Source organism: Spodoptera frugiperda, chromosome 2, assembly GCF_023101765.2.
Source record: "Spodoptera frugiperda isolate SF20-4 chromosome 2, AGI-APGP_CSIRO_Sfru_2.0, whole genome shotgun sequence".
In the NCBI taxonomy this organism is placed as follows: Eukaryota; Metazoa; Arthropoda; class Insecta; order Lepidoptera; family Noctuidae; genus Spodoptera; species Spodoptera frugiperda.
Genome location: NC_064213.1, coordinates 8,494,385 through 8,516,703, shown reverse-complemented (window position 1 = coordinate 8,516,703; position 22,319 = coordinate 8,494,385). Strand labels below are relative to the sequence as shown.

Sequence of the window (22,319 nt, the reverse complement as noted above, 5' to 3'; positions counted from 1 at the left end):
GCCGGCGTTAGGGGGGGGGGCGTGATGGGCCGATGGCCCAGGTAGGGCGACAAAATCTGGGGGGCGCCAATGCCGCCGCCAATGGGATCCGTAAAAAACTAACACTTGATATTGCTTCCCTCAACTGTGGCGCCACAATATTTTCGCCCGGGGTATCAGTGGCCCTTACGCCGTCACTGGTTCTCAAAATGGAAATATAAAACAAAACCACAGCCCTAGACAAAGACAGTGCAGTAGAACCACAGACTAAGGATTTGTAATAAAGTTACCATAGACAAAATCAGCTGGACAATGAATTAGAAAATGTCAAAACTTTGTTATTAAAATTTTAAAATTATAATTTGTTTAGAAAAATGGATTCAAATTATGTTAAATCCATTATAGAAGGCTTGAAATCATCATCTTCTAGTCGTGTCCAAGAAACCCTGTTAAAAATAAGGAATAAAGTCATAAGTAACGACACTGGAATTAAACTTTTCAGGGAATGTGGTGGCTTAGAATGTTTATTGCCACATTTACGAAAGCCCAATGAAAGAATACTTGATATTACTTTAAGTATACTCGGTAATTGTTGTCTTGAAGAAGAAAGTAGCTTGGCGGTAAGTGATATTATACGCTAAAATTGAGTTACACTTTTCTAACTATATCATGAAGCTGTTGCTCTGTATAATATACCTGAAGAATGTTTAGCCATATTATTGTTCATCGTTTCAGGTTGGGAAATACAGTTTTGGACCTTTAGTGAATATAATAAAAACAGTGTGCCGTGATAGCATAGTTGGTAGAGCATGCCGAGTGATTGGGAACTTGGCACAAAGAACTACCAATGCAGATGGTTTACACAATCACGGTGCTGTGACTGCACTAGTTACACTCATTGAGAACAGAGACAAGAATACTTCATACCCTACACTTACTATGGCTGTACGGGCCATCAGGTAAGTCGCAAAAGTATCATAAACAATTTTGTTTTTGATGCTTTTAATATTTTAATTACTATAAAAATATTACTTACTGATTGTCCTTGCTTCAATATTGTGCCTTGGTAATAAAGAATAAAAAGGTAATAAAAAAATCAAAACTTAAAACTAAATTGCTTAAAGTGATTCAACAGTATGCCTGTCGACATATCAGTTTTTAGTTCCATAAAATCAGTACACCTCACAACAACTGATTTTTCATACTATTGTAAAGAATGGCAAGTTGTACTGTCACCACAGGTATAATTGCGACTTTTGTACTGTCACTACATTATTTTACATTTTTGCATTATGTGACACTAGCCTGTGGGTAATGTACGAAAAAAGTAGTGTCTTAGTAGCTGCAACTTGTGAGATATTACTGTCCACAAATGTGTTAATGCAGGCTGCAGTAGTTGCAAAATTTGTTTAGAACTATAAACTAGTACTGTTCACATTATTAATTTGTGCTAACATGTACAGAAGAACAGTAACTACATTACGAAAATCATCTTTTACAGACAACTATGGATGGTTACCGAGAAAAGAGAAGAGATGCTCAGTTTGAACTCAGTTAGGTGCATAGCAATATTATTGACCACAGAATGTGAGACTGCTGGTATTATTAAATCTACTACTCCAGCGCGTGAGACTGATGGATTGAGGAAGAGTCAAGAAGAACTTATTACTGGGATATTGAAGTGTCTTGGATACTTTACTACACATTCTACAGCACAATGTGCTGAACAGGTATGTGGTTACATTTTATTGTGAATTTGTACATGTCACTGAATATGTCTACTTACTCACTCAGTAAGATACCTTTTAGAAATAATGAGAGGATTTATTTTATACCCACAAGATGTAAGTCAAATTGTTTTTAATATTAAATATTTTATGTATATTATCAAGTAACTAATGTTTATTTTTTCTGACTGATCTAATAAGTTATTGTTTAAGACTTTAGACTTTTAAGACTTTAGACTTGGGACATGAATATGTACCCATAATCCCTCACAGTGTTTAAAAGGCCATAATCTGTAAATGTCACTTGTTTTTAGATTGTGAAATAAATGTTTTTTTTTATTTAAACATGTTGGTAATCGAGCACACGTATTACCTGATGATAAGCATGGACACTTGAAACACCAGAGGCGTTATAAGTGCGTTACCGGCTTTTTGGGAGTTAGGAATTTAAGGGTTGTTGTTCGGGAATGGGGATGGGGAAGATTGGGAAGGGGGAATTGGGCCGCCGGTAACCTCACTCACACAACGAAACACAACGCAAGCGATGTTTCACGTCGGTTTTCTGTGAGGCCGTGGTATCGCTCCGGTCGAGCCGGCCCATTCGTGCCGAAGCATGGCTATCCCACACTTGATATGTATTTTCTTTGCAGTAGGTTTTTTCTAAAGAGGTCTAGAAACCTTAAGGTCTATGGTAAAGGTTTAATAAGTTCTTTTTCTTTTCAGATCCAAGGTGATGGTAGAGGGTATCAGTGCCTTGTAGCACTAACAAAGAAGTTTGAATCATTGGCTTTGAAGTGTCTCATGAATCTTTGCTACCTGTCAAGCTGTCGTCCTTTACTGGGCATTGCAGGGTTTGTCGAGTGTTTGGTGGGCATACTGCAGAAAAATACAGGTACTCACTTATTCTAATGATTTGATCAAATTGAATTAACACATACCTCTTGATTTAAAAGCTACAACCAGCTAAGATACACAAGAAGATTGGTGTCCTACAAACAATATTTGTCCACTAATATAATAAAACATAGTACTAAAAGAATTTTACATAACTTTGCAGATGTTGCCTCATGGCCGGAAGGTACAGCACATGCTCTGGCGCAGTTGAGTGGTGAATCCGTGAACCGATCTCGTTTGCGTCATTGTGGCGGCTTGCCGTTGTTAGTAGCCGCCGCACGAGTCAACCCGCACGCCATGCACGCTCTCCTGCAATACGTTTTTGACGATACTTGTGAGTTTTGTATCCTTATAATTCTTGTTAAATAAGCACTCCAGTTAAAATATTTTACACACACCCAAGCTTTCCATTATTTCTCCAATAATTCTTAGAATGGTGATTATGTTACATGAATCCCTAATATTTCCGGCATTTTAAAATGTATAATGTGTAATTTATATTACAGCATTCCAGATCTTGGTTAATGAAGGTCTTGTAAGTTTGCTTACTGATGAACTGACTACATATTTAACTACAATGAAAGATGAACATGCTAACACAGAACATAAAACAGTTGTTACTGAAACTGGGAATAAAGTCCAAGAAAGTTTAAAAGAAGTTAAATCCGATATTGAAATGCCACCTGCTGAGCCCAGCTCAAGCAGTGCTGAAGGAAAAGCAAGTCTATTTGCACGACGTAAAGGTCCTTTATCGTGTCAGAATGAAGATGAATTGAAGGTAGTGATAGAAAGGGACAATATGATCGTTGGATTTGTTGATGCGGTTGACAGTGACGCGACAGATGATAGCCAAAGTGAAGACGAGGCATCGCCTAATAGACGTAAGGGCCTTAAGAGGGCAAGGTCTAATAGCCCGAAAGCCATCAAAAAGGTAAGCATTGAGTTGAGTTGAGAGCCCTGACATTCTTTCTAAGAGCCCCTAACATCATACATGTGAATAATTTGTAATTAATTATCTTTCAGAAGTCCCAACTGATTAAAATGGCCAGTAAAGATTGGTCAGCCGGTGTTTATTGGGAGCCTAAAAGTCCTGAATGGCCTACAAACCCTCAAGCGTCAGGATCGCGTGTCTCAATGAGCCCAGATAGAGGAGATCATGGTCCGTTGTCTCCATATTCGGATGGATGTCAATCTGGCTTTAGTCCAGAGTACAGAGGATTTTCGTCTAACAAACGTGCTAGGTGGGACTGGAGTCCTGAGTCGGGCGTCAGTTCTGGGGATACAAGTTCTATGTCTCCTTATTGGACCGACTATCAGTGGAGCCCGAGTAGTTCTGGAGGACCCACGTCGCCCTATAGCAATAAAGAAGGTAGAGTATTTTTTTGTTGATTCAATGACTTAAGGGTAAAAATATATTCATGATAGTGATATGTAGAAAGTTATGAAGTATTTCTATTATTAAAAATTCCTATTTTTCTACTGTATGTGGATTTGGAAGCATTTTGCTTCAAATATGGTTAAAAATAGCAAATAAATAATGATAAATACTTTTTCTTATTATTTCAGATAGTTCAGATTCAGAAATATCGGGTCGTTACTCGCCCGTGTGCAGTGACAACGAGGGTGAAATAGTAGACTTGGCTGGGCCTAGTAACGCAGCCGCCGAGCTCGACGCCGCGCAGGTGGCGCATGATCTCGACGAACTCATCATGGAAGACGACGAAAGCGTCGAAGAAGAAACTCCTTTGGAAGGTAAAAGGAACGTCATATCGTTTGGATAGGCTTTCTTACACAATAGAATCGAAATTCGTGTTGAAATTATGACATTACAGTTTTTTTTTCTCAATATCTTTCCAAGTATTTTTAATACTTTTATTATGTTATTCGAGGGAGACAAACCTAACAAATTGGGCCTGTATAAATTTATAATAAACATGAATTTAATATGTACCTATTGCTAATACCTTTTCAGATGCTGCAAAACTAGTGACAAATACCAAATCTTCTCGCATTGCCTGCGTTCTGGTGCTATTGTTTCGAGTGTCGCACGGAGCTTGTAGTTCTTTCGGCGCTATACGCGAGGAGCCGGTTCCCAATCAAACACTAGAACTGTTGACTGGACGAGAGTGCCTGAATGCTCTCTTAGACTACGTGGAAAGATGCAAGCGACCTCTTGGACGAGCTGCTCGCATTCTTGCTAGAGTATTAAGGTAGCTTTTTACGGACGTTTTTGTAACTTTTTCTCTTCACAAGTAATTTAGTTTATGGTCCTATTTAGATAAAGAAATATTGATATTGATTACATCTTGTGTGTGCCGTTAAGTTAAAGCTTTTAAGATTTGAATTATACATGTAAATAATGATTAATTGTGTTATTTTCAGCAATGCTCTTTGCTTGATGAGCATATTGAAACATAGGTTAGCTCTACGATTGCATTACATGTCCGTCTCTTCTAAACATCCGCCTGCCAAATGCCAACAGTGTAAACAAGTAAGTTTCCTAATACATAAACTTTTACAAAAGTTTTCTATGAAATTGATTAATTTATAATTGTTACATTGTTCGTCCTTTCCTTTCAGATCTTACGACTTAGTGCTAAACTGTTAAGCCAATTGACGATATTGGCAGAGTCGAGTTATGGGATTGGTGAAATTAGCTATCAACTACTCAAAGGAAGCTCGACTATGAAACAAACACTGTCCTTGACGTTGCCATACATTGTGAGGTAAAGATTTAATTCTTAATTAATATTACTTAATATAACTACATTTACTATTTTCTCGACCTTCACTAAATAAATCTGTTTTTTTCAGAACTGAAAAACCCCTCAAGAAATATTTGATAGACTGCAGCGCACTTAACTTGTTGTTCTCGATAATAGCCGAATCGAAAGAAGACATACAGGATTGTGTTACAGCTTTAGCAAAATTAGCAAATAATGTACACATAAAAGATCCCAAAGTTCTCGAAAATAGATTCACGGGACAAATATGCGTTAGTTACGATCCTATACTCGATAACTTATCCCTTGACGAAATTGTTACCTTCGAATTAGATGACTTGACAACTGTGAAGGCCAACAGAGTGTTTTTGTGTCAAAACTCGGAAGTATTCAGCGCTATGCTGATGGGTTGCTTCAAGGAATCTGAAGAAAAATGTGTCAGGTTGAAGAATGTAACCAAACCTGCACTAGAATACCTATTCACCTTATTGCACTTTGGATTAAACAACCCTAAGAATGATGTCCAAATATTCCCAATGGCTGAGAAACTAGAAACTAATTTAGAAGTACTCTTGTTAGCAGATAGATTCTTATTCGAAAAACTTAAAGGGCTGCTCAGCAGTGCTATCTTGCAATTCCAGTTAAATCCGGATACTGCTGATAAGATATACGTATGGTCACTCAGTGAGGGCATGGGATTCTTGTGTGTAGAATCAGTTGCTTATTTGCTAACAGGTAAAATGTGTGAGACGGATCGAATGAAATCTTTTAGGAATATACTTGATTTAGAGTATAAAGAACAGTGGCTTGAAGATATTAAGTCTATGATACTGAGACAGTTGGTTAAGTGATCATTACTATTAATTAGAAGGGAGCTTCAGATCTTTGATTCCTGTTATAGTGCTTTAGTAGCTTGAATATAAATAATAAACAAAAATATAACTGCCACTTATAGCAATACATATTTTATTACGCTAGATATTTACATAGGTTTAAATTTAACATGTTATGGTTATTGCATTTATTTAAAATTTTAAAACATTTATATAATGAATTACCCACCCAGTCAATATTTGTGATATCATAATTTTATTATTAATATAAGTAAATAACTAACATAATTTCTTAAATCGTCTTTTTGGGCACTGTATTACATTATCCAATTAATTATTCATGAATTAAAATTGCAAGTGTATATCTTTTTATAACAGTCAATATTACAAATACTTTAATGTTGTATGTTTAGGATTAAATAAAAGTTAGGCTGCTTAATGTTGATTAAATTTATATTTACTTGTATACATTGCGTATTATTAATTATAATTTACTTATATTTTCGTCATTATTGATCATTGTCATAAGTTAAAAGACTATAAATAAGGCATCTCCAAAACCTCCATGAGCGAGTATGTCGCCGTGATTTCTAATGCGAAACAATTATATAGTTTTATGTAGATATGTAAACAATATACAAGATCACAAGATTCGACGGATAGCCATGTGTCCGATAAACGTCTTTAGTTATCTAGGATGGTCTAGGATTAACACGAGTTCTTTTACTAATATCGTGTTGTACCGCAAACGCGCCACTTCACGGTGATAGTTTTGCTGGTATCAATGGAATGGAATATAGGTATTCATACATAGTTTTCATCCAAGTTTTTGTCTAAGTACACATAAATCGTCCACAAGTCCACACAGCTATCAATCGGTAATATCCATTGTTGTCTATTCATGTTTTCTTGCTATCGTTCGGAATCTATAGTCAGATACACAAACATTACCCATTTGTTTTGAGTTTGAAAATTGTCTGACTGCGTTCAACTTTTGGTCTTCTAGTCATTTTTGTTTCGCAGCGGTAGTATCGTCATATGTGACTCCTTACTCCTTATACAGAAATATTAAAAAAAGGAGTAGCAAGACGACTATATCGCTGCGTGTCCGCAGTTTTGCACTCGCGTCCCTGTGTAACCAGCCTAACCAGGTATCGTCGCGATATATTCACCCGTGGAGATTGTGCCCCTAAAGTTATGTCGTAAGCGTCTTGACTATAATACTACATAGAATGTGATCTATCATATAATACAAAAAAATAAATCATATTATTTTGTAGGTCTATTCAGCACATTCCGGTTTTCTCAACGAGAAAGATAACTTGATTTCTTGACTAGGTACAAGTACCTGAGAAGTTTTGGAAGTAACTTCATCTTTATTTATACATTCAAAATCAAAGTTTTGTACCATCTGAAACAAAAAATAAAATATATTGCTATCTATAATAGAATCAAGTGGCAAAAAATCTCAGACCTGGAATAAAAAATTAATAAAACATGAGATCCCATGTTGGAATAATTTAAATATTTTAAAAATGGGTGTTTACCTGAGTTATAAGTTCTGTCATTTGTAGCATTGCTAGCTTTTTACCTATACATGACCGGGCCCCAAGAGCAAATGGTAATGAAGCAGAAGACACATGGTTCACAAGATGTTTCCTCCTTTCATCATTGCGGTCCCAACGGTAAGGCAGATATTCTGTAGCTCTACTAAAGTATTGCTCATCTCTTCCAGATGTATAAATGGAAACTATTATTGGAGTCTGTAAATCGTAAATATTTTGATAAATAAAAAACAATCACAATAAATGAGTTTCTAATAGGAAATGTGTTTAACATACCTATAAACTTCATCACAAACTTACTAGATTAAGGGAAACCAAGTGAATGTACAAATAAAAGAAAATGTTATGATTCTTTTGGTATAATTCTGTTTAACACATTTTTATAAGAATGTTTTAATTCTTGTCTTATATGTTTATAAGGTTCTTCAAGTTCACTTGGAGCTAAAGGTATCCTGAGTTTTCTTCTTAATGAAGGTGACAGTAGGATCAAGTTGTGAACTAATCCAATACTACTTGAGGTCATCCAGTACAGACACATACATGATGGCACATTGGCAGCTACAGGTATCATTATTACTGTAAATACTCTGAAGACATTTGTAAAAACATTGTACAGCTTAGATGGTTGTCTTAGCTTAGATAACCTTTGTATTTCAATAATAGATAAGTTGGTCAATCCAAATGCTACAGGTAGAATCCATGAATGGTCTGGTTCAGTTAAATTGGGTATCCATCCTATGCCACCTGCAGATAATTCCATAAATGTCACTAATGCTGCAGGGTCTGCATCAGCCATATATACTAGATTCCTCAAAGCAAATGACATGCACACCCAAATTGGGATTTGAAACCAAATTAATAAACTAGCTTTGAAGGGGTGGCAGTTATCTCTCACTATTAGATTGTTCCACTGTTTTTTCAATGACCGTTTGTACAATATTACTGCTTGCTTGTCTGTTAAGTTGTAGGCTTTCTTTGCTATTGATGTTTCTTTTTTTAATTCATTGACCAAATCTTTCAACTCCAGACTGATGTTTTCAACTTTAGCCAATATATAGTTTTGGTATACAGACAGTGGTAAAGTCATAAGCGATCTTATAAGTATCGTAGATGTTACAATTGTGGCCCACCATGACATTCCTGTGATATCATGGAAATAGAGTAAACCATCCTGCATAAAATGTACCGGCGTGCTACCAGATATACTTGCGTACGTTTGTTCTTGCCATTTTAGAAATCCTTCCATTGAAATATTTCTTCGAATGTGTACATCCACAGCATTAAACTTATCTTTATTGAATAATTTATGTTTAAACACTTTGTTTTCATTTTTTGCTTCGCTATGATTACAACAAATTGCACTAAATTTCCGATAGGTTTGTAATGTAGGGCTAAATTTTAACTTTGTAATACAATTGTATATTAACATTTTGAAAGAAGTATTTAATTTCGTTAATTATTTTATTTATATAGTTTAAGTTGTATAACATAACCTATCTTCCATAGATGGAATACAATAACAACAAATGTCAAATTGTCAAATATTTTCAATTGTGTCAAAAAATATTATTGACATTGTCAATGTCAACACAAAAATCTTGTTCAAAAACATAGATTAAGGATCTCGGTTGCTATTCAAGAAAAAAAATTGATTAAGGATTCTTGTTTTTTTTTTTTTGTCTATTTGATTTACTTCGTCTAAGTCCAAAACAGAGTAGGTACAGACAGCATAACTTCCAAATTCGACCCGGGAAATGTTATATTTTTTTTATTGTGTATTTAATAAGAAGGAATAAAATCATTAAATAATTTATCTTTAGATGCTGTCCTAAAAATTTAATATAAAAAAATTATGAGCACTTTAAAAAAGACGTGTTTTCTTTTGTTACGGGGGCCGCACGTACAACGTAGCTTTAGGCGTAGTAATAGTAGTCTTGTATCAAATTACTAAAGTAAATGCGTAATATACCAAATATAACTTCGACATTTCACCAGTAATTTTGTAAACATAAAAGGGAAGAAGCGTTTTTCCTGACACCGCTCTTTATTTCAGACTCCATGATATGTGAAGAATTTTTGAAAATTTCAAAACCCTGAAAATGCTTTAGCTAACCCAGAAATTGAACCTATGCTTAACACTTGACAGTCGCGCTTGCGATCACTTAATCAACACGGTAATCAATTTAGTAAATGGAACTGCTGCCATGTAATTATATTGGTGTATGCGTTTTAACTTTATTACAACAAAAGCATATTGATAAAACTGCATAAATAAATTACTCACGCCTCCTTTAAGTTTGTAAGCTCCGAAGATGCATTCTTTGGGCAGAATCCTGGTCAAAAACGGTGCAACAGGATATAATCTCATAGATTCCTTTATCGCATAGTTTATAATAGAATTTCTTTTAAATAGTTCCTGTCTCACATCTTTGTTCTTAGACAATAGATACAATGTCCATATTGTGGTATAAGACGTCTGAAAATACCTCAAATAAGTAACTATCCATTTTAAATTAACACAAAAGTAAAATAATCGTAAATAAATACTTACCGTATCACCAGCAGCGATGACAAAATCGACGATAATCCTTTTTATGATTTCTGGTTTAAGATTTTCTTCAATAAGAAGATTAATCAGTCCGTCTTTGGGTTGTTTCTTATTTATCATCTCCGCGACAATTTTGTTAGCTGAAATAGGTGAAGAACGTACATTTTCTTGTTCATCATAATCTTCATCATCATCATCGTATTAAATCAATTTAAATATGAATTAGATCAATATCATATAAGAATTACCTAGGAATAGTGATATATCAACAGAATTTTTGAAATCCCTCCAAACTTTTAAATTCAGCTTCTGGCACATGTTTACAGGCCAGCCATACAATTTCGTTGTGGTCTGAAATATTTTTTTGACTTCTTCCGCAAATGCAGTCAATAAAGCATCACTGTGTGCGCTAAACTTATGGAAAGTAGAACTGCCTAGCATTGCTGATATTATCACTGTAACAAAAATAAAATAAGTAGCCTACTCCTGTTACTTATCTACTTATTTTTAAATCTGTTGATTTCAAAATAAGTAAGTAACGGTGCAGCGGCTGCCACACAACGCAGGTGCGACTCCCGCAAGGAGCAACTCTTTGTGTCGACAAATTGTCGTGTCAGGTCTGGGTGTCATGTGTATGTGAAATTACATGTTTATAATGCACTCATGACCCAGGAGAAAGAATCGTGGGCAAATTACATTACCTAATAATAAATTATGTTCTACAATGGTATTTAAAAAACTTATTTGTAATAATATTAAACTTACCATCAATAGATAGTCGATAAAATTCGCTCTCTAAGTTTGGCACATAAGAGCCCTTCTTTGCCTCAGTTGTCCATTTCTGTATCATTTGGTTGATAGTATTTTTAACTGGATTATCGAATAATTTTTCAGAATTTTCTTTCAATAAATATTTATTCACAACTCTTCGATTTTCTAACCATTCCTCCCCATTCATGAAAAATAAGCCTCTTTTAGAACCATAAAGCTTTTCATACAATTCCCATGGCTCTGGTAATATATGTATGGGATACTTTCCTTCAAGATTTAGAAATAGTGTTTTTATTAGTGCGGGATCACTAACAAATACTAAATCTACACTTCCTCCTAATTTGTCACAAAAGATGGAACCTAATTGTTTATGACGAATATCGACATACTCGTGCAATCTAGAAAATGAAAACATACAAAAATATTTTATTCATATCATCACGCTTTTTATTCCGTTGGTCGGCCGTCACTTCCCCTATTACTTATTATATTCTTTGGCCGTCACACTTGCTATCACTCGACCAACGAGTAGTCATGATTTTCTGTTTTACAAACTTTGCTAATTAACAAATAAAATTTTAAATTACATTTAACATTCAACTAAATATTGTTGATAGTACAAAATCCTTACTTTGAACCACCTCCAGCAGCTATGAAATCCAATTTAGTTCCCACAAGAGGCAGAGATTTTGGACGCGGCATAAATTCAATAGACTTGGGTGCTGGAGCAGCATCGTGTGATAAACGCTTATTGAATTTGAATTTGATGAATTTCGATAAAGTTTTATTTCTGTTGCAAATCATAATATCTGCAAAAAAGTTTAGATTAAACACAATGTAGGCACTATCTTCTTTCTAGACTAATACATATAATTTCAAACTAACAATCGGCTAATCTCTGTAATGGCTAGAATGATTTTAAAGAGGCCTTTTATTGGAAGGCAGCTGATGTACAAAGGAGTAACTTACGTAGGTAGGTAAGGTACTAGGTAATGCGAAGTGCCGCATTTTTTTTTCTATAGGTACACATAATATTAATTTGCAAATAAATATAGTTACAAAATCGTTTCTAAAATGAAATGTTTACGGACGTAAACATTTCATAACCAGGCTTATTATTTTTGTATACCTACAGTAAAGTTTAAATCATCCTTAGAATTATTAGGAGATATCAGTCGAGTAATATACATAATACAAACGCGTAAAAAGAAGCGAATTCCTCAATATTCATGATACTGTCAAGATTTTATTCTATGAGTCAAACCTGAGATTGATCATACTTATCGAGTATCAATAATTATACGAACAGCAGTAAAAATATGCAGACTGTCAACTTCGTCTGATTGGAAACACTACAGTTATCGTATCGTCTGTTTAATAATTACTACACAAGTTTACAGTAATAAAATTGGTAAATTATATAAAAGTAAAAGTACACTGACCTTATTATAGTTTAAATGATAACACAATGTGCACTTCTTGGAAGGAATCAGGACTTGACCCGACTGCGTCCCCAAACAAACTGAATTAAGTTAGAACATCCATCTATTGGGAACCGTTACCTGATCTTCCTATGTTACGGCAAAATCTCATTGAATTGGTAATTGTCAGTGAATTATGTATGTTGTTTGAGCGCAACAATATTAAAATACATTTTTAATACCAAATACTGACGCAAGTTGAATAAATAACGGGAAGAAATAAGTTAAAGGTGACACAACTGCAAATCGCATCATGTTACGCTAGCTAATTAATTTTGTAAAGTACCTACATATATGCAACTGAAATATGATACGTATACCATAATCATTCATTTAATTAGTCTCATGCATCCTGCATTCCATCTGCACCTCAATGTTTAATAAGCTGAATTGCCAACGTACGTAATTATTTCAAATCTGCGCGCTAAGTATCAAGTTTATAAATTTTTACTAATATTGCAACAAGAAAAATCTTTTGACATTATTATTTTACTACCGTGACTGACCATTTTTTTCTACTAAAAATATGGTAGGATTTGTATTGTTTATGTAGGTATCACGATGCTGTGGTGACTTGTCAAAATTTGTAAAATCACTGAATGAAAGCGAAGAGTCACTGAGAATAGAATATTGTTCAATTTTAAATTAATAATTATACTACAATAATATCAAAATGACGGTTAAAAACAAAACTGAGGAATCAAAAAAAGAAAAAGCAGAGCCAGCCGCTGCACCTAATGATGACTTGGTAAGTAATTTACAAAAAGTGGATTGTAATCGAGCGTCCATCTACAAAATTATAATGAACTTATTGTTTGATTGTTATTACAGTCTGAAGAAGACAAACGTTTGCAAGAAGAGCTTAATATGTTGGTTGAAAAGCTCCTGGTACGTATATAATTAATCATTTATGAAATATTATGAACATGACTAAGGATAATCCTGTGTCTAACCTAATTTTTGATATTTTGTTTATAGGGAGATGATGTTGATCTATATCTGCCGGCTTTGCAAATGTTGTGTAAACTAATTAGAACATCTACTACATCTATGACATCAGTACCAAAACCACTGAAATTCCTTAGGGAACACTACCCTTCTTTAAAACTGGTCTATGAAAAAATTCAAGATCCTGAAACAAAGAAGTTTTGTGCTGATGTTGTCTCAGTATTGGCTATGGGCGTCAGTGGATCTACGGTGAGCATTAGCAGTTGTATTGTCACTGAAAGATATGTTTGGTGTATTATCATGCTAAGAAAATAATTAATTGCAATATTTGAAATTGACAGGATGCTGCTGAGAAAAGAGAATGTTTAAAATACTGCCTCCTTGGAACTATGTCCAATGTTGGTGATTGGGGACATGAGTATGTTAGGTATGTTTATCAATCAATCCATTTACTATGACTAAAGACAATACAATTAATAAAGTATCAAATAATCAAAATCTTTTTTACACACAGACAACTTGAGGGTGAAATTGCAGAAGAATGGAATGTAGAGAATATGGATTCTTTGTTGAGCCTCGTCAGGGATGTGATCTCCTTTGACATGAAGCACTCTGCTGAGATTCAGGCATGTGACTTGCTGATGGAAATTGATAGACTCGACCTGCTAACTCAACACATGGACCAGAGCAACTATCCTAGAGTATGCCTATATTTGATCGGGTAAGTTATAAAATAAAATAATAAATAAGTTTCCTATCTGATTGATTGAGCTGTATTTGTCTGAAATCTATTAAATACCTATATAAAGATTTTGTTTACTTATGTACATATTGCAGTTACAAGTAACATGTGTTTTATGTAAAGGTAATGAATACAAAATCTAGAATGCCTATTTTCAAACAATGTATGTTTGTTGCAGATGTGCTAGCTATGTTGTTGAGCCAGAGTCTACTCAAATCCTCCAAGGAGTTTTAGACACATACATCCGCTTTGGTGAATACCCCAGAGCTTTGTTAGTGTCTATGCAGCTCCATGACAAGGCTAAATGTGAAGAAGTTTTTAATTCCTGTACTGATCCGTAAGTATAACAATTAATAATACTTTTTTATTTTCACTACTCAGAGTCACTTGGAATTTTGAATTTTTACAGCTATCAAAATGAAAACTCATTAAGTATAAAAAACAAACAATTTTATAAGCATTCAATGTGAATGTGAATAGAAATTGCTTTATTATTTCTATCCCTTAACCCTTTAACCGCCGCAGTTGTATATAAGCAACTATAAAATATTAAGTTGCTTATATACAACTGCGGCGGTTAAAGGGTTAATGGCCATTTTCATCAGTTTATTATTTAAAGTTTAAGACATACTTAATAAGAGCTACAATTGAATTTTTAACTACATTAATGATATAAAAATTATTATATTGTTAATTATTTTTCCTATCAGGTTGGTTAAGAAGCAATTGTGTTACATGCTTGCACGCCAGTATATACCTCTAGAAGTAGAAGATGAAGATCTACGCACAATTCTTCTTAATGCACATATCAATGATCACTTCCTCAGTCTCGCAAGAGAAGTAAGTAAACACTTTGAGAATTCAAAGTACAATTTTTGTTTTATTGTTTAAATACAAAGTTGTGGATTATCTAGAGTCTTGGTTACACAGATTCTAAATTGTCCAAATTGCTAAAGCACAAATAAAACTACTTTTTTTTTAAGTAACTAACAACGTGAATACAAATACTTGTAGTCCATTTATTTTGGGATGGATAATGACAATATGTGTCACACATGATGTCATCCATTCTAACTATACAGGTTTCATTTTGTAGAAAATATAAATAAATATTAATAATAATTAACCCCAATAGATATTTGAATATAAAAATTATTGAGATGTTAATTTTAATTCTACTTCTTTGATATTTATTCAAATACCAAATATCATTATAATACCCTATATACCCTTCTGATAATAAATGTAGCCTATAATTGTTACAAATAATACAACATTATTTGTGTTATGGTTTAGCTGGACATCATGGAACCTAAGACTCCTGAGGAGGTGTACAAAACATGGCTGGAATCAGCCGGATCAGCTCTGCGACCTTCACTGTTGACTGAGCATCCTGTGGACTCTGCCCGTCAGAATTTATCTGCCACTTTTGTCAACGCCTTCGTAAATGCTGGTTTCGGACGCGATAAGCTCGTCACCACCGAAGATGGCAATAAGTGGATGTATAAGAACAAAGACCATGGTATGTAATTTATGTTGCTACTTGTATTTGATATTGTTATTGAGTTATAGAATAGTCTTTTGTTTGTGGGTAATCTATTGTAAGATTAAACTTAAAAATGCATAAATATGAGTTCAAATATTAATAGAACTTTTTCTTGGATATGTTCAGCTGTCCCTGCAAAAGTATGCATTTGTAAACATTGACTGCACATTTGAAACCTTTTTTAATTTTAGGAATGCTATCAGCTGCAGCTTCTCTCGGCATGATCCACTTATGGGATGTGGATGGAGGTCTGACGCCCATTGACAAGTATTTATACACAGCAGACGAGCACATTAAGGCCGGGGCCCTGCTTGCTCTTGGATTGGTTAACTGCGGGGTACGCAACGAATGCGACCCCGCCCTCGCTCTATTGTCAGATTACGTGCTCCATTCAAGCGCCAATCTCAGGATTGGCAGCGTCTTGGGTAAGTCCATTAACATTCTCTGAGTATCTTTCTGACTTTTTGATTTTCCCCTATGTTTAAGTTTGAGAGACTAGTGAATTAAACCTAGAGAGCGTCCTATGCAAGCACCTCAAAGACACCCTTAATTTCTTTTGTCACCATGGGCCGTTGGGCCCGCTCGTCTCGCAGCGCCCCTCCGTAACCTGCGCTCTAGGCACTTACATAGTTTGCCTAAAGGATAAAGCGGCGCTGTGATACTCCACTCTGAAAAAAACATAATGAAACCCTACTTACTTTGTTAGCATTAAGTACAATATTGCAAAACATAATTATATAGTTACCTAACAAAACTATTTATATTCCTAGGCTTGGGTATCGCATACGCGGGAACACAACGTGAAGACGTGCTGTCGCACTTGCTGCCCGTGCTCAGTGACACCGCCGCTCCTGCGGAAATATGCGCGCTCGCCGCCATCTCGTGCGGTTTGATCGCCGTTGGTTCTTGCAATGGAGACGTAAGTACATTATTAATTAACAATTTCAACTTAAAACTAAGATATCGTAATATTTTAAGAGAACTAATATTTGTCTTAGTAATAAATTAATTAAGTATTTTATTAGACCTAGTTATTATTCGTTGTTTAACTGCTGGATGAACTAGTAAAGTATACTATACCTAATATTAAATTCGATTACTTATAAATATGTTTAATTTTATCATTGTGATTGTTCACAGGTGACCTGCGCTATCATTCAACGTCTTATTGACGACAACAAAGACTTACACTCGTCTACTTACGCTAGATTCCTTCATTTGGGTCTTGGACTGTGCTTCTTAGGTGAGACATCATTATTATATTATTAACCTTCAATAGCACTAAATTAATATTTTTTTTATAACTTGTCTCCTATTTTTAACTTACTTCCCAAAAAGGAGGTGGTTCTCATTTACCATAAACAGAAAGATCTTCGCTACACGAGAGGCGGTGCTACAGTAACTAGCGCGTTGCCTTCCCTGAAAATTAATTATAGTGATGCGCAATTAGTAAAATAATGAATACATTGTTGTGTAGGTTGCAAGGAGCGCACGGAGGCGACGATGGCGGCGCTGGAAGTACTGCCGGAGCCGCAGCAGTCGCTGTGCCAGACCACGCTGTCCATGTGCGCCTACGCCGGCACCGGGGACGTACTCGTCGTGCAACAGATGCTGCACATCTGTTCCAAACACTACGAAACTGATGTAAGCACACATATATTATTATCTCAGATTTTCCCAGTTTTATTTGAAAATCTTGCAGGATCTTCAAAGTCATAATTGTTATAGATTTCCCAAAATTGTCTTTTCTTGTGAACTTTGTGTGTGTAATGTTTTAAACTTTTCTCCAATATTGAGTTTAGTAAGACAACTTGATGTTTTTTATTTTAGAATGAACAATCTTCAGCTGAGGACACAGCATTCAAGAAACAGGATAAGAAGGAAGCTAAGGAGAGTAACGCTAGCAGCAGCTCGGCTGGTAGCTCCAAGGACGATAAAAGCTCGAAAGGTAAATTAAATTCTCATATAAGGCAACATTCGCCAATTTGACGAATTCATTACGGTTCGCTTAGATTACAGCAATCGACAGGAAACTTTACGCGAACTTTAAATCGTGTAAAGTTTGTGCGAGATCGTTTTCCTTCAATACTTTGACTCTGACCTAGTGGGCCGTAAGGGATTATGCCTTGTCAACATAAACATGTTGTAAGTTTTAATGATTAAATAAATTGTTTTTGTTTGATTTTACAGGAAAGTCGTCAAAGGACAGTAAAAGTAAGGAGAAAGAAAAGGAGAAGGAAGCTAACAAAGAGTTGTCGTCCGTGCAAGCAGTCGCTACGCTCGGTGTCGCCGTCATCGCTCTGGCCGAGGAAACCGGCGCCGAGATGTGCACCAGGATATTCGGACAACTGGTGAGTGGTATACAATAAAATCCCGAACATAAGTATTACAATATTTATAGTGGATGTGGTGTTTTGCGTCGATTGTTGATAAAAGGTTTTTATAGTAAAGTTAGTTGGTTAGTTAGTTAGTTAGTTAAAGTATGGATAGTGTTGTGCCACATTGAATATGTTATAATTTTGTTGATTTTCTACTGTTACAAAAAGTTCTATAGTATAAATAAGAATTTCATTAATAACTATAGTAACTGCATTCATCAAAATGGCAAAACGGAATTCCATCAGGATTGCTGTGAAAGCAAAGCTTGTTGGGTCAGCTCTCAGTTGTTCAACTAATATTTATAATCTTTTCCCTCAGGGTCGTTACGGCGAGCCAGCCGTGCGTCGGGCGGTGCCGCTGGCTATCGCTCTGTGTTCCATCTCCAACCCACAACTGGCCGTCATCGACGTACTCAACAAGTATTCCCACGACTCCGACAATGACGTCGCCTACAACGCCATCTTTGCCATGGGTCTCGTCGGCGCTGGAACTAACAACGCAAGGTATATTACACATTAATAAATTAGTTTGCAAATTCAGTGGACATAATAGGGATAACATTTTAATTTATTTATTGTTTGCTCTAAAGGTTGGCTACGATGCTGCGAGCGCTAGCCCTGTACCACGGCAAGTCGCCGGTGCACTTGTTCATGGTGCGACTGGCGCAGGGTCTGTGCCACGCCGGCAAGGGAACCGTCACACTCTGCCCCACCCACGCCGACCGACGCCTCATCAACCAGCCAGCTCTCGCAGGCCTTCTCGTTGTACTTACCGCCTTCCTGGATTGTAAGAACAGTAAGTATCGCTTTTTAAAAGGAGAAAGTTCTCAAGTCGTGTATATTTGTTTTATTTTATTAGTTAAAACCTACTTTTTGTTCGTGATATTCCCAAAATAAGAGTTATAAAAGCATTATTTCTTTCTTTCAGTCATCCTCGGAAAATCTCACTACCTGCTGTATGTGCTGGCCACGTCGATGCAGCCCCGTTGGTTGGTGACCCTCGACGAAAACCTTCAGCCCTTGAATGTGAGCGTGCGTGTTGGACAGGTAAATATTTTTTTGAAAGCAAGAATAATATGTGCTGTTTTATTTCGAGTGTAGAACATCAAATTTATAACATTTGTATTTTGCAGGCGGTCGACGTTATTGGTAAGGCCGGAACTCCCAAAACAATTGCCGGCTCCCACACGCATACGACCCCCGTGTTACTATCGTTCGGAGAGCGCGCGGAACTCGCCACCGACGAGTATATTCCCCTATCACCCGTCATGGAAGGCTTCGTCATACTCAAGAAGAACGAAGATAGTGTTATGGCTTCGGTCCAATAATAATAGTTACTAATATTTAAATTTAATTAAAATTTACTTGTATTCATTGCTACAGTTCTATTAAAATTGCGAGAATTATATCCTATGCAGTTTTATTTTTTATTATTTACTAGCTGACTAGGTAAACTTCATACTGCCTCAAGATTTTTTTTTCACCTTTTAAACCTTTCCTGGGCCACTAAAAAATTTGCCAAATCGGTCGGGTCATTTTCGAGTTTCAGCGAGACTAACAAACAGAAAATTATTTTTATATATTTTAATTGTGAGTGGTTCTTCTCAATTTTGCACCAATCAAATTTTTAAAAGCCAAATCGGTCGGATCATCTACTTGGTTTAATGTAGAGGCGAGTTTGACCTTCAAGTGCTGCATGAGAAATAAAAGTTGTGGGTAGGTTTATTACGTTGCACTAAATGTAAACAGAAAATGTATTTTTATATATATTTAGATTATGAGTGTGAGTGGTTCTTCTGGAATTTGCATCAATTAATTTTAAAAACAGTGTGTTTCTCAAGAACCGTGGCAATTGGCGTTACATTGCCTCTGCCTACCCCCATGGGAGACAGGCGTGAGGTTGTGTATGAATGTATGTAATTTTATAAAAGTTATACATTCACTTTTATAGAAATAATGTTATGTACACATTACAAAATACATACATCATATTCTACTTATGCCACGATCATCTACTTGGTTGTAATGTAGAGGCATACAATAATGTAAAGTTAACATGACCTTCAAGTGCTGCATGAAAAAGAAATAAAAGTTGTGGGTAGGTTTATTACGTTGCAATCAATAAATGTATCAACTAACTACATACACTATTTCTTAACAGCGAAATCATCGCATTATTTCGTTTAGGTGAAAAACATTAACAAAAAACAAAAATGACAGATTTTTCATTGTGGTTCCTGGTTATCGCCAATGTTTTAACAGCATTTTTATTATTAATGATTGGGTGAGTACTGAAAACCTTAATAAAACATCTTCACAAATTAAATTCTCAAATACTGCCTGGGAAGGTAGTAAATTCATCTGTTCTTTTTATTGTTTCGTAATAAAGTGCAAGGTCCTGATATTTATTTACTAAAAGTAAACTATAATATCATCACACTTACGTAAACTGGTAGACAGGCAAAGAATGCCCATAAATTAACTATAAATGTTTTTAGTTTGGGCTTGCCCAACTATTTGTTGAGGAAATTGACTAGTTTCAAGCCTTTCCAGAATTCCGCGACTACTCTGCTGTAATGGCTTGAATTGTAATGCAAATAAGTGAGAAAGTAAAAAAATAATAATTAAGACTGCTGATGTAATTTATGACATGATTCAGAAATAACCCACCGATTGTTGCAGATTAAGTGTAATTCCATGGTGTGCTCGTCAATTTACCAGTACAGTACATACTACCAACTCTTGGAACCACATACAGACGATAGCAGCGCATGACAGCCTCACCACCTCACTCCCGCCACTACCACCTTACTTTTTTGGAAGTGAAGTTAAGTTTGTAGAATCTGTTTAAGAAAAAATGTATGTTTGCTTTGAATTTACTTGTGTACAAATTGTTAATTCGAATTTATGTTTAAAAATTATATTTTATCTCTATTTGTTTAGAATGGACATTCAAATGTTAATTTAATAAAATACTTTTATATTTGTACATTTATGTATTTTCTTATTTACTAGACACTTATTATTATGTAGAATCATGAACTATTGTCATCACATTTAACTTCTGTAGATTTTTCTGTGTTTATCTCATTTGGTTCCTTGTTATCATCCTCTTCTTCGCTGGAATCAGACTGAGATGAAGGATTCTGGCTATTATCTGTCTTTGGCTTCTTTGCTTTTAGTTTAGCCATTTTCTTTTTCTTTAATCTTTTGGCTCTTTTCTTTGCTGTTCTCTCCTCAGCTGCTCTCCGGTTTTGTTCTATTTTCTGATGATATTCGTCATCAAGTTTTTCCTGGAAATATAAAATGGTAATTAAAATAAACAAGTGATATATAAAAATATTTTATGATTTAATAAGCTCTTGTACAAATCAAGCACTTTTTATATCTATGATCGGCATTAAGCCCACCTATGTACCTACACATTCATGTGCATAAAAAGTAAAATAAATAAATATAATGCAGGTAGTTACAAAAAAGTAAATAGATTACAAATTATGGTATGGTCATCAAGATTAAAAGTATGTACTAAAGACCAGATGGAATTGTAAAAAACAAATGAGGCAAGCTATATAAAACCTCTTAAAAACCATCCATGTATTCCATCCTATTTTTATCTTAAATGAAAACCACAGGTTGCACTTTTTGCAAAATAATTGCAGGCAAAACGTTGTTATTCCTTACCTTTTCACTTTTCTCCTGTATAAATTTCTGCCTTGCGTATTCTTTTCGCCTTAAATGACGGTATACGTGAAATTCACCCGAGCCAGCGCCAGCACTAGAACCCATTACATTACGGACAAAGTCTGGCGGTGGAGCTAACGATTTAGATTTCGGTGGTTCTGGGATTACCACCGGCTTATCCTGAAACCAATAAAGTCATGTAAATACAACTAAAAACCAATGTTAAATGTTTATCCTTTCAATAACAAATTTATTAGTATACATACGGGATTTTTCATTAGTTTTTCTAACTTAAGTCGTTGTAAATCAGTTGCATTTTTTATTACAATGGGTTTCTTCTCAGATTTATCATCTGAATCACTCATTTTAGACAAGAAGTTTTAGAATATTGGAAACAAATAAACAAAATTCTTGCTTGGTTGCTTTGATAAGTTTGATAACTCCAAAAATTTGACACACTTGACACATGTCAATTTAAAGTCAACGTCATTATTTATTCA

At 35.1% G+C, this 22,319-nt stretch overlaps 5 protein-coding genes and 1 long non-coding RNA gene across 6 annotated transcripts; 3 read left to right on the top strand and 3 right to left on the bottom strand.

Annotated features, from left to right (window-relative positions):
• The first annotated feature begins 268 nt into the window (after positions 1 to 268).
• Positions 269 to 6,622, top strand: LOC118269112 (armadillo repeat-containing protein 5). The gene is made up of 12 exons (XM_035584035.2): positions 269 to 599; positions 715 to 938; positions 1,481 to 1,709; positions 2,430 to 2,598; positions 2,764 to 2,934; positions 3,107 to 3,531; positions 3,624 to 3,969; positions 4,167 to 4,352; positions 4,573 to 4,810; positions 4,983 to 5,091; positions 5,181 to 5,326; positions 5,415 to 6,622. The coding sequence occupies exons 1-12, from the start codon at positions 354 to 356 to the stop codon at positions 6,172 to 6,174; spliced, it is 3,249 nt and encodes a 1,082-aa protein (XP_035439928.2). The 5' UTR covers positions 269 to 353; the 3' UTR covers positions 6,175 to 6,622.
• Positions 6,261 to 12,960, bottom strand: LOC118269113 (cytochrome P450 315a1, mitochondrial). The gene is made up of 8 exons (XM_035584036.2): positions 12,483 to 12,960; positions 11,672 to 11,849; positions 11,035 to 11,438; positions 10,518 to 10,724; positions 10,273 to 10,409; positions 10,006 to 10,197; positions 7,704 to 7,919; positions 6,261 to 7,567 (listed from the first exon to the last, which is right to left on the bottom strand). The coding sequence occupies exons 2-8, from the start codon at positions 11,842 to 11,844 to the stop codon at positions 7,439 to 7,441; spliced, it is 1,458 nt and encodes a 485-aa protein (XP_035439929.2). The 5' UTR covers positions 11,845 to 11,849; positions 12,483 to 12,960; the 3' UTR covers positions 6,261 to 7,438.
• On the bottom strand, positions 8,063 to 9,257 carry LOC126911460 (cytochrome c oxidase assembly protein COX18, mitochondrial). Its single transcript, XM_050698626.1, has one exon. It carries the CDS (start codon positions 9,148 to 9,150, stop codon positions 8,065 to 8,067), a length of 1,086 nt encoding a protein of 361 aa, XP_050554583.1. The 5' UTR covers positions 9,151 to 9,257; the 3' UTR covers positions 8,063 to 8,064.
• Positions 12,961 to 13,085: 125 nt separating the features above from the next.
• On the top strand, positions 13,086 to 19,543 carry LOC118269022 (26S proteasome non-ATPase regulatory subunit 2). Its single transcript, XM_050698523.1, has 18 exons — positions 13,086 to 13,269; positions 13,353 to 13,409; positions 13,500 to 13,718; positions 13,811 to 13,896; positions 13,984 to 14,190; positions 14,390 to 14,548; positions 14,922 to 15,051; positions 15,508 to 15,733; positions 15,949 to 16,182; positions 16,528 to 16,676; positions 16,898 to 17,000; positions 17,235 to 17,401; positions 17,588 to 17,705; positions 17,948 to 18,108; positions 18,455 to 18,639; positions 18,726 to 18,931; positions 19,064 to 19,182; positions 19,269 to 19,543. The coding sequence occupies exons 1-18, from the start codon at positions 13,195 to 13,197 to the stop codon at positions 19,461 to 19,463; spliced, it is 2,796 nt and encodes a 931-aa protein (XP_050554480.1). The 5' UTR covers positions 13,086 to 13,194; the 3' UTR covers positions 19,464 to 19,543.
• Positions 19,544 to 20,020: 477 nt separating this feature from the next.
• Positions 20,021 to 21,124, top strand: LOC118269474 (uncharacterized). Its single transcript, XR_004783118.2, has 2 exons — positions 20,021 to 20,419; positions 20,818 to 21,124. It is a non-coding gene; the product is annotated as an uncharacterized LOC118269474 (long non-coding RNA).
• On the bottom strand, positions 21,119 to 22,273 carry LOC118269471 (PRKR-interacting protein 1 homolog). Its single transcript, XM_035584597.2, has 3 exons — positions 22,086 to 22,273; positions 21,820 to 21,999; positions 21,119 to 21,428 (listed from the first exon to the last, which is right to left on the bottom strand). The coding sequence occupies exons 1-3, from the start codon at positions 22,182 to 22,184 to the stop codon at positions 21,171 to 21,173; spliced, it is 537 nt and encodes a 178-aa protein (XP_035440490.1). The 5' UTR covers positions 22,185 to 22,273; the 3' UTR covers positions 21,119 to 21,170.
• Positions 22,274 to 22,319: the final 46 nt, after the last annotated feature.

Coding starts and splice junctions, on each gene's coding strand:
- LOC118269112 (XM_035584035.2), top strand. CDS start 354: ATGGATTCAAATTATGTTAAATCCATTATAGAAGGCTTGAAATCATCA. Junction 600..714: donor AAGAAGAAAGTAGCTTGGCG/GTAAGTGATATT, acceptor TCATCGTTTCAG/GTTGGGAAATACAGTTTTGG. Junction 1,710..2,429: donor CAGCACAATGTGCTGAACAG/GTATGTGGTTAC, acceptor TTTTCTTTTCAG/ATCCAAGGTGATGGTAGAGG.
- LOC126911460 (XM_050698626.1), bottom strand. CDS start 9,150: ATGTTAATATACAATTGTATTACAAAGTTAAAATTTAGCCCTACATTA.
- LOC118269113 (XM_035584036.2), bottom strand. CDS start 11,844: ATGATTTGCAACAGAAATAAAACTTTATCGAAATTCATCAAATTCAAA. Junction 7,920..10,005: donor CTTACAAACTTAAAGGAGGC/GTGAGTAATTTA, acceptor TACGATTTACAG/ACTCCAATAATAGTTTCCAT. Junction 7,568..7,703: donor TGACAGAACTTATAACTCAG/GTAAACACCCAT, acceptor TTTTTGTTTCAG/ATGGTACAAAACTTTGATTT.
- LOC118269022 (XM_050698523.1), top strand. CDS start 13,195: ATGACGGTTAAAAACAAAACTGAGGAATCAAAAAAAGAAAAAGCAGAG. Junction 14,191..14,389: donor GTATGCCTATATTTGATCGG/GTAAGTTATAAA, acceptor TGTTTGTTGCAG/ATGTGCTAGCTATGTTGTTG. Junction 15,052..15,507: donor TCCTCAGTCTCGCAAGAGAA/GTAAGTAAACAC, acceptor GTTATGGTTTAG/CTGGACATCATGGAACCTAA.
- LOC118269471 (XM_035584597.2), bottom strand. CDS start 22,184: ATGAGTGATTCAGATGATAAATCTGAGAAGAAACCCATTGTAATAAAA. Junction 22,000..22,085: donor AAAAACTAATGAAAAATCCC/GTATGTATACTA, acceptor TATTGGTTTCAG/GATAAGCCGGTGGTAATCCC. Junction 21,429..21,819: donor TACAGGAGAAAAGTGAAAAG/GTAAGGAATAAC, acceptor TTATATTTCCAG/GAAAAACTTGATGACGAATA.